The sequence below is a fragment of the Dendropsophus ebraccatus genome, chromosome 15 (assembly GCF_027789765.1).
Source record: "Dendropsophus ebraccatus isolate aDenEbr1 chromosome 15, aDenEbr1.pat, whole genome shotgun sequence".
NCBI lineage: Eukaryota > Metazoa > Chordata > Amphibia > Anura > Hylidae > Dendropsophus > Dendropsophus ebraccatus.
Window position 1 is genome coordinate 41,326,130 of NC_091468.1, and position 11,398 is coordinate 41,337,527.

The 11,398-nt window shown below is 43.6% G+C and overlaps 1 protein-coding gene across 2 annotated transcripts in view; it reads left to right on the forward strand.

Annotated features, from left to right (window-relative positions):
• KIZ (kizuna centrosomal protein) overlaps positions 1–9,712 on the forward strand; it is a 102,026-nt gene extending 92,314 nt beyond the window's left edge. For both annotated transcript variants that reach the window (XM_069954224.1, XM_069954225.1), the window contains 2 exons: positions 3,481–3,551; positions 9,491–9,712. In XM_069954224.1, coding sequence (XP_069810325.1) covers positions 3,481–3,551; positions 9,491–9,594 — 175 coding nt within the window. In that variant the 3' untranslated portion in view covers positions 9,595–9,712. The remainder of the gene's footprint in view (positions 1–3,480; positions 3,552–9,490) is intronic.
• Positions 9,713–11,398: the final 1,686 nt, after the last annotated feature.

Below are 11,398 nucleotides of genomic sequence, written 5' to 3' on the forward strand. Positions count from 1 at the left end.
AAAGATTTGAAGCCAAAGCCAGAAACAGACTATAAACAGAGATCAGGTCATAAAGGAAAGCCTGAGATTTCTCCTCTCTTCAAATCCATTCCTGGCTTTGGCTTCAAATCTTTGGCAGATAATCTGTCAGATAATCTTTCTGTGTAAATGGACCCTTAGGGATTGTGAGTGCTAGGCTCAGGTGGGTGTGAGTGCTAGGCTTAGGGTGGTATTACACGGGCCGAGCAGGGCCCGATAATACCTGTAAATGAGCAGCGATCTGCTAGATCGCCGCTCATTTACTGCGCTATTACACGGCCCGATAATCGTTAAACAAGGGCAATGGTAACGATGTCCTTGCAGCCCTTGCATAACTATATACATTACCCATCCACGTTCCAGGGCTGCTGCTGCGGTCTTCTTCTCCCCGGGTCCCGCACGCTGTAATGACAGAGTGGCCTGTAAGCTGACAGGTCGCCCGGCCAATCACAGGGTGCGGCGGTCCCGGCCTGTGATTGGCTGAGTGGCCTGTCCGCTGACGTTACAGCGCGCGGGACCCGGGGAGAAGAAGACCGCAGCAGCAGCCCTGGAACGTGGATAGGTAATGTATATCGTAGCGGTACGCGGTCGGCGCCCGACAAAAATAGGTCAGAACCTATATCAACGATCAGCCGATGATCGTTGTCATCGGCTGATCGTTGTATTTATTATATGGAACGATAATCGCCCGAATCGGGCCGATTATCGTTCCGTGTAATAGTACCCTAAGGGATTGTGAGTGCTAGGCTCAGGTGGGTGTGAGTGCTAGGCGCATCACAGCCCCAGAGTCTGGAGCTCCGCTGGCCAGGTTAAGCTAATAAGGGGATGATTCCCTCACTATCACTGCACACTTTGATCAGTGTCTCCTTGCCTTGACACTAAGCTGCTCACAGTTCGTCCCACTTCGAGAAAGCAGCAAGAGATTGATAGGGAACCTGACAGTAACTTCATCAGTAGATTGTAATGCAGATCAGGACAGGTCTTCCACTCCACTAAGAGATGAGGATCCTAAATTGGGTACTGCCCTCTCTTGAAGAGCCTGAGGTCAATAAAAAATTTATACATGTGTAGGGGTTTTACTATTTGTATTTTTTCCTCCTGTATCCTGTCTTTTTTTCCATTTTGCTTCTCACTGAATGGTCCAAATGGCGAACGTTATTGCAACATAGGGGTGTCGTGAGGAGCTTCATAATCGCACTCCTTGAAGATAATTCATCAGTTTTCTGGTGCAATCAATGATAAATGCCACCAGTCCATACTTATTCATCCCCCACAGTGCCAGGTAGGACTTGCAAAGTAGTCTGCTACATATTCCCTTGCTTTCTGGCACCTGCTGTTGAGGGGATCACCTAATTTAGCATATATTTACCTCGCATCAGGGACTTACATAATGGTTAGTGGCAACTTCATAAACTGACGGCCAGCCTCAGAATCCAGGTATCTGTCCCATTGGGATCAGAAGACCAGAGTGGGTCCGTTCCAACTACTAGGTCAGATCATTGATTGTGGCCAAAATAATCTACAAATAAAGCTCCTTCCAGAATTGCTAGATCCATAGCATTAATTTTGGTTTAATAGATCAGTTACTGAATGCTCTTAGCAATGTAATAGCATCATACATACTGGATACAAAAGATCAAAATGAATTTAATGTGACCTTGATCAAAAAGACTTCCAGTGCACATGAAAGCAATCTTTGCTTCCTCTCCATACGGATGGAGACAAATCGAAGGCTCTAAACGGCCTGGGCCCTTCTGCATGAGCTGACAATGCAAAGTAACCCTAAGGGCTAATTGTATCCATAGAAGCGTATATAGCAAATGGATACCTATGTGTATTGAAATCCAGCCTTAAAACAGAAGTACCAGCAACCTGCTTCATTTTGTAAGTAGCATAGGTGGTATTAATTATTTTTGGAAACCGTTTGATATGCACTCTTTTTGTTTGGGGAGGGGGGGTTGCTATATCTTTCCCAGCTCTGCTTAGTACCTTTGTTTTGATGCCTCCGGGGCTTACTTTTGGTGAAATTACCAATGTGAAGGACTACAGTTTCATAATTCCTCACCCGTCCTATAGACACTGGGGGACATTTGTTTAGACTGGAGTAAGCCCCACCCTCATTCACACCGCTGTAGCTAAAAAGAAACATACGCCTCTTAGTAAATCCAACAGGACTTGTGCCTGCCATATGGTGGGTGCAGAAATCCATAACTGCTCCAGAGCAGGTGTAAATTTCTGCCATGACTTGTTTCCAAGCATAAATCATGATAAATTAGGTATGGGAGAGGGCCACACCACCTCCCCGCCTTATTGCTACCCCCCCAGCAAGTGAGCCATCCATACGCCACGGAAAAGGTGGAGATTTTAAAAGGTTTTATAAATGTGCCCCTTTGCCTCTATTTAGACTTGCTTGCAGTTCTTTGTTTTGTAAGGTAGTTCTGTACTGTCCTTGCACACACTCCCTGTCTGCTACGGCTGTCACACTTATGAAAGACTATCCTTCCTTAAGGCCCTAATACATGGGGCGATCAGCAGGAGCAAGCGAGCGCTAACCTGTCAGGTCAGCGCTCGCTTACTCCTCATTACCCGCTCGCTGCTGTCGCTATTACACACGCCGTATGTCGGCTGATTATTGCCTTTTATTACACAAGGCGGTTATCATCAGGTGATTATTATCACATGATAAACATCAGGTCATGTGACAGCCCGTGAGCCTCCTTGAAAATCTAATAGCCATAAAAACAAGAGAATGCTCAGTACTATTGGTCCGGTCCAGTCCAGTCTTTGGTGATCATAGAGTGGTATGTTATTTGATTTATGTAAATGCAAGAGACCATTGCTAGTGTAGGTCCAACTCTCTGGGGTTCACCTTGGCGTGGTAAGTTGGTACATTCTATTTGATCAAATGGTTTGCTAAGAAACCTCATAAAAAAAAAATCTATATGGCACTTGCAGTTTGCTGCAGCAATTTTCTATTTTTGTCAGGCTGTGTATGGCCAGGTTAACAAAAAGTATGCTTTAAAAACTCCAAATAAAATAGGCTTCTTTTTTTTTTAGCAAATAACACTTTTGTTAAAAAATAGTTTTTTGAAACTGTGCAGAATATTTTTATAATACATCTTCATGGTTGTTTGAGAATCAGTCCCCAGCTTAGACAAGCGTAGAGATTAATAAAAAGTACAATTATACCATATGTGAACTGATCAAAGTTCAGTAGGGGTTGTATACATCTGTCTTCATTAAGCACCCCCTAGTGGTGACATCAGGCAACTCAACATTTTTAATTTGCATGATAGGATGCAGTAAAATAAAGGAGCTCCGACTCTGGTATAGCTGTAGTATGACATTTTATAACTGAAAAAATATTCATTAACAAGTCCAATAAGTGTAGTTTTAGCTAAGTTTCAGTTGAATTTGTATTTTTACTGAACACTATGTTCTTTGTATAAACTTCCTTTACAGGAAAGAAAATGCAAGTAAACTGGCAACAAATCTCATGTTAAACAAAGGGCCTAACAAAATGAAGTCTAAAGGTGAGTGTTTTACAAAAGGTTTTATAGGCCGAGGTCTAATCGTTCAGGATAATGAGCCGGGAGAAGTCTGCACTAAACGTGTACTTTTCTGGCTTTGTGTCATGTGATTGAGACAGTCTCATAAATAGGTCTGCGACTGTGCTGCCTAAACAGTGAAAGCAAGTTCAGGTGTTTTTCTTTTTCCAATGTTCACCATGCATTAAAATTTAGAAAGCTGACATGTTATCTGTATTTGTCAGGTCAGTACAAGTACAGCAATACTCTATTTGTATTTTTTTTGTTAAACTGCATGCTTTAAATATCTATAATCACACCACATATTTTTGAATCACGTCGTCATTTTAATAGTTTGGACATTTTCACATGCAGCCATACATCTATATCATAAAAATCAAAGTCAGTCTGTCTGTCTGTCACGTAGACTTCCAAACGCCTGAACCGTTTGACCCCAAATTTGGCCCACAGATACATTGGGTGCCCAGGAAGGTTAGAGCGAAGGTCCTGTCCTTGCCAGATGTACAGGAGGGGAGAGGGGTGGGAAAGAGCGCCCCATAGAGATGAATGGGAAAATCTCCACACTGCACACACAGGTGATATAATTAGTGCTGCGGCTTTGCCCAGGAGAAACGGCAGTTGGAAGCCTTAGAAACCAATAGGATCACAGGGAGCTGGAATCTGATTGGTTGCTAGGGCCAGCTGCCTCACAACAGATCCACAGAAATAAATACAGTAAGGGTACAAACACACTGGGCGAATCCGCAGTGGGTCTCACTGCGAATATCCCTGACTTGTGCACTCAATGGCAGACATTCACCTCACATGCACATCCCGCTGCGAGTTTGTCAGCAGCCTGCCCCACTAACCCCCCAGCCGCCGGAGCATACACTTTGCCTGCTCCCCGCTCCAGCTTGCTTCGGGGCAGTGCACTGATTGGCCAAGTGGGAACTTCCGGGAACCCCCGAAGCAAGCCGGAGCAGGGACCAAGTGATGTATATGCTCCAGCGGCTGGGGGGCTGCTGCTGCCAAACTCGCAGCGGGATATGAGTCTGCCATGTGTTGGGCAATGTATACAGTAATGGGTGTTAGGGAATGTATACACCATGGGGGCTACCTGAAGGAGGGAGTGTATACAGCATAGGGGCTACCTGAAGGAGGGAGTGTATACAGCATGGGGGCTACTTGAAGGGGGGCAGTGTATACAGCATGAGGGGGGCTACCTAAAGGGGGAGTATATACAGCATGGGGGCTACCTGAAGAGGGGAGTGTATACAGCATGGGGGCTATCTGCAAGGGGCGCAGTGTATACAGTATAGGGGATACCTGCAGGGGGGAGTGTATATAGTATGGGGGCTACCTGCAAGGGGGGAGTCTATACAGTATGGGGGCTACCTGAGGGTGGGGAGTGTATACAGTATTGGGGCAACCTGCAGGGGTGGAGTGTATACAGTATGGGGCAACCTACATGAAGGGGGGAGAGTGTATACAGTATGTGGGGCTACCTGCGGGGGGGGGGGGGGGTAAAGTGTATACATTATGGGGCAACCTGCAAGAAGGGGGGAAGTGTATAGAGTATGGGGGCTACCTGTGGGGAAGGAGTGTATACAGTATAGGGACTACCTGCAAGGGCGGGGGGGATGTATAGAATATGGGGGCTACCTGCAAGTGTGAGGAGTGTATAGAGCATGGGGGCTACCCGCAGGGGTGGGGGTTGTATACAGTATGGGGGTTACCTGCGGAGGGGAGTGTATACAATATGGGGGATACCAGCAGGGAGGGAGTGTATACAGTACAGGAGTACCTGCAAGGGGGGAGTGTATACAGTACGGGGGCTACCTGCAAGTGGGAGTGTATACAGTATGGGCTACCTGCAAGGGGGGGGGTTACAGTATTAGAAACCTCTTCTGTGTTGTCCTCACCAAGGATGAAAGGTAAAGCCTAAGAGGGCCAGATTATGATGATGCAGGATTGTGTATGCACTTACTATTATAAGCTGCAGATCTTCTGCACACACACTTTACTTATGGTCTGCAGTCGGCAGGGGGGGGGGCAAACTATACACTACAGGTATACAGGACCCCACAACTATACACTACAGGTATACAGGACCTCCACCAACTATATACTACAGGTATACAGAACCCCAAACTATACACTACAGGTATACGTGACCTCCACCAGCTATATACTACAGGTATACAGGACCTCCACTAACACTGTCAATGTTGTATATAGCCAGGCTCAGCATAACACTACCAATGTTGTACATAAACAGGCTGTATATAACACTGCCAATGTTGTATATAACCAGGCTGTATATAACACTGCCAATGTTGTATATAACCAGGCTCTGTATATAAAACTGCCAATGTTGTATATAACCAGTCTCTGTATACAGTCTTATAGGTATTTAGGATTTAGGATTTAAAGTTTTTAGTTTATTTCTAATGCGCATAAGCTACAATTTACATAAACAGTGCAGAACTGTCCGGGTATATAGTGTATATAGGGGTATATAGGGCTCCTAGCGATTTCCCCTTAAAAACAAGGGCATAGATTGGCCTCCTGGGCGACCTTGGAACAAGTCTAATTAACACACTGACACTTTACACCCGGGCAGCGCTGGGTACATTTTCTAGTGTAACGTTTTGTTTTTCAAGAATTAAAAAGAAGGATAATGAAGGATTATGGGGGGGGGGATTTTTGTTGTGCTTTTTACTTTTCTGTAGAATCACAAATTTTTGCAGATCCCAGATGGCAGCCACAAAGGCCTAGTAAGGCCTCAGGTCGTCATTTACAACCAATGGAATTCACAAGAACTGCTTAAGGGTACAGTATGTTCACACTGAGGAATAGGCGACTATGGAATTCTTGCGGATTACATCCCACAGATTGCGCTACTCACCCTCGCTCCCTCCCGCTTGACTTTCCGCCCGTGCCATAGACTCCATTCTATGCTTAGGCAGATTCTGCCATCCACCCAAAAAATTTACATGTCATGGTGATCTTGTCAGCTTCTTACTAATTTCCTACATGATCCTGAGGCGACTTTTGAGTGAACAAGGCAAAAATATAAAGCAGATTCTTGTATGTGTGTGTGTGTGTGTGCAGTGAATATAGCTAGTCTCTAGCCACCACATCCTGGGGTTAGATATAGGCCCAGATTTGTGAGCTCTCTGTCAGCATCTGAGCTCCTGAATCATCGCAGCCCCAAAGGAACTACCTGCTCAGCCAGTCAGTGATGACAGCTGTGTCCCGCCTCACTCACAGATTGGCTGAGCAAGCATTTGTAAGTCTGTTTATGACAACATAGGATCGAGAGCACGGCAGGGGACCATGAGCCGTGATGCTGCACTGCAGGGGCACAGGGACAGGTATATAGGACTTCTTAATTATGATCCCACCACCCTGTGTCCCTCCTGGATTTTTCCCAAAATACCCCCTTAATTGCTGCCTCTTTCTCTCTCAAACACACACGCAGCCTGCTGCAGCCATAGAACACACACACACAGCCTACTGCAGCCATAGCACACTGAAGAAAAACACACAATCTTCTCCCAGAGAGAAAACACCACATTGAGGACAGAGGTTACTGCTGCACTACTTATGGCTATATTACACAGGTTATCTTTACATTACATTGATGCTTATATACAATCATCCATCATCTAGGAAAAGAACGGCACAGATCTTCCCCCACACAATGGACTCTCTGCCAAATAGTGACCACCAACATCTCCCCAACCACCTCATCTAATAGGGCCAGTGCTTTATTACTGATATATGAAGGAAACTAAATGTATGTGAGAAAGGGTTTTTCTAGTTTTAATAAATAAGGGGCTTAGATTGATAAACAAGCTATATTAATGAGGAGCATTAATAAAATGAATATGAAAATTATAAAATTTTGAAAGCTGCAGTCGGTGCATTTTTTTCCGACTCCACAGCCCTGGGCATAGGAGCACCGCAAACACTGATTCTGACCGCATTGTAGAAAGACCGGGTCAGAATTAAGCTGAGTAAAGACCACCGTAGAAAGCCACATCCACAGTCACTAAGGGGTTCAAGTGAGTCTGTCACCCCCTAACTATCTACTGAGCTGGCGGCACTACGCTATAGATATCAATAATAGCATTCAGAACATACCTTTGTTGCCCGTGTCAGTGTTTTTAATTCCATTAAAATAGCCTTTATTTAGGCAGTGAATCATGTCAGGTCAGGTCCATCATTTCTTAGACCCTAGCACTCCTAGGCCTCACCATACTACATAATCAGAAAGGTCACTGTGCATACAGTATGGTGAGATATAGTGGTGCTACAGCCCGGATAACTTAAAGATAACTGTACACCTTCAATAACTGTTTGGCCGACAGTTATTTCTTCCGTCCTCCTCATACACATAAACATTTGCCACAAACAAACTTGTTCTGTCCAAGGAGGGGACAAGGACAAAGGACAGTAAAAATCCATCATGCTTGACCCATATCCCCACTGACATAATTTGTCAGTGAAGCCTCGGTAGGCCCCAATACACTTTATATTGATGATCAAACTCTTCATCAGTAGCACCTTGGTAAATTCTTGGTAAATTCCATCCAAGAAATGAGCAATTAGTTGATTGTGTCTGCTTTTATCAATTTTAATATATTTGGTATAGATATCAGGCATAACTGCAAGAGGAACAGTGAGTAACATGCCAGCTCTTGGGGGGAAGAAAAACCTAGGAGGACAGCTTACACGGGCTAAAGAAAGAAAAGTGTGTACACAAAAGGTAGTTTCCAGTGGATTATAATATAGCCTTGTACAATTGTGAGAATAGTGCACATGCAACACACATTCCTTTTTTTTTTTTTTTATAAAGACTTGGAGAAAGTTTTTGCATCTTATTAGGTACAAAGCTGAAAACTCTTCAATAGTGTACTTAGCTTGTAGGAAATCCTATTGTTGGTTGACACATACTGTATATAGGGATGGTGGATGGCAGCCACTCTGTAGTTAAAAACGAGAAATCCTTTGATTAAAACTAAAAAACACATTATTGCTGACCATTCATGTATAAGAGCAAGAATTAGGTGAGAAATAGCCGACCGCTTCAATCCTTTCCCTTATTGTATTATCTCCATCATTAGAAGGCATTGTCCTATTCAGCACAAAGCCGCCATCTAATTAATGTTTTTATAGGTTGCAATGTGACACCGGCTCTTTTGTTTTCTGGATTTTTATACTGTAGCAATAAGTAATACTTATAAAATGTAGTAATATAATAGAAAAAAAACTGTGACAAAATGCTGACCCATGACTCGGTTCTTTGTATTTATTTCAGAGCCTTGTGTATGTAACATTCTATTTTATTAGCCATGAATGCTGTCCGTCCCTGAATCCCATTCTGCGCGTGATCCTTGCATTTCTGCTCATACCTTCACTTTCTAAGGATTTAAAATAGTTCCTCCAACACAATAAATATCAAATGCCTGTCATCAGTCTCCAAGGGTAGGAACGTTTCATGTTATCCTGCCCTAATTGTAAGGGACACATTTCCTTTGTTACTGACTCAGTCGTATTCTATGTAGTCTCAGTGGGATAATAGTACAGCTATTTGAGTGACACGCTCCCTTGTATTGTGTTCAGCAGTTTCCTGGTTATTTTCCAATTCTTACAAGTGTGACCTTAGCACAACACTATCATTTTGCTTTTGGGGAAGCAAGGTAATTCATAGCCTGTCTAGGTGATAAGATACTGCAGAGAGCCTAGGTATTTGCTGTATTTTCTCAGGTTTTATGGTGCGTTATTATACATGGCTGTCAGAGAATGCTTACACCTGCTATACTGTTATGCTTATATGTGTATATATATATATATATATATATATATATATATATATGTGTGTGTGTAATGTGCAGTCTTGGGTTTGACAGCTACTCGGTTTTTATGCCTTTTTACAGCTTTTTGGGGAGAATCAGATGACAGCAGCTCAGATATTGAAGCCATTCTCAGACCACAGACAAATCAAGCTGAAGGTGATGACTTTGATGACTTCTTCGATTAGAACAGAAGAAAAAATGGATTAAGATGCCTTACTTTTACATATAATAAACATGTATACTGTATTTCTCTGTTTTTGTACTGTGTGCATGACCTTTTCATGAATACCTAAATTAATAAATATGCTATGCTTGTATGTGTTTTTGCTTTTTTTCTTTTTCGGCTACATTGTTTATTTGGGCGGTGTTCTGATTCTGTTTTAAGATGTTATGCCAACAGCAGGTCCCCATCAGAAGACAACACTAGAAGACACACTGCTGGCACACCTGCAGTTACCACAGTCCAGCCCAGACCTCCTCTTCCCTGCTCTTTCTGCTTCCTTCTCCAAGGCAGTTCCTTCTCTGGCCCCTATGGTGTCCGCTCTCTTTCTTCCCCTTACAGGTGACTTCTTGGAGTCATTACTTTTTTCTTTTGTCCTCCATCTGGCCAAGATCACCATGATGATCGCTCAGGTCTCCTTAGTGTACTAAATAGGAATAGAGCCTTCCTTAGCCCCAAATAGTGTCTCCTTACTGCCCCAAATACTAGTAAAGCCCTTCTATGTACCATATACAGTAATGGTACCTCTTTTGTGCACCCTACAGTAATGGTGTACCTACATACAGTAAAAGTGTCCTCCCACTATTGGTGGCACCCAAGTTCCTTCCACACAATAACGGTGACCTCTTAGCGCCCCAACATAGTTATAATGAACCATAGTTCCCCCCATTCCCCCAGTTATAATGCTCCTTACAGCCCCATAGTATCCCTCTTTAAAATTAGTGACCACAACTCAGTATTAATTCCCCTTTACATATTGGTGCCCCACTCAGTAATAATGCCCCATAGTGCATCACACTTGGTAATGATGCCTTTTTGTACCCCCATTTAGTTATGATATCCCCCTTAATGTCTCCATTTGTGCAAATATTTAGTAATGTGCCACCTTTAGATGCCACTACTTAGTGCCTTAAATGTCTACTAATACCCCTTTAGTGGCCCCAATAAGAAATAATGCCTTCACTTGGCATCCCCTCAGTGCCCCCACTTAAAAATCATACTCCCTTAAGGACCTCACTTGCAAATTATGCCCCCCTAAGTGCCCAAATGAATGTACTGTGGCCAATTGAACAATTATCCACCTAGCCTGTTCCCATGAGGATGCATGCTCACTTCACGTCTGCAGGGTATAATCCATTGGAAGATTCCTTAAGCCCCTATTACACATTACACATTACACATAGCAATCTCTAGGAGCAAGCGGGCGCCAACCTAGCAAGCGAGGAAGTGTGGGGAAGCTGCGGGGGGGGGGGGGGGGGGGGGGGGGGGGGGGGGGGCTCCCCGGCTGATCTAGAGCCCATAGGAGATAGGGGTGGTCTGTTGCCACCGCTCCTATGCTATCGGTATGCTATCTTAGTGGTTTGTCTCTCAAAATGTTGAAAGACAACGATCAGTCAACAGTGTTCATGTTGCTGATCGTTGCCTTCTATCACACAAAGCGATAACGGCTGATAATCGCTACATGTAATGGGGCCGTTAAGCAGGCACTATGATAGCACTGTGATAACCAGTGTGGGGATCCTATACTGCTGACCTAAAACTGATTAAAATTATATTTTTGTTTAGCTAATCTAACGTAAAAAAGACTTTCTACCTTGATTTCATATAGATATTTTAGAATGATCACACAGGAGAAGGGGTTATCAATAATTGTTTCAATGGAGTCATTTAAAATGACCGATGGACCGTTTCATTGTAGATATCATTGAGGGTCTTGATAAGACCATTCTGTATTATATGACTTGTCAAGAATTGCTTTAAAAAAGCAA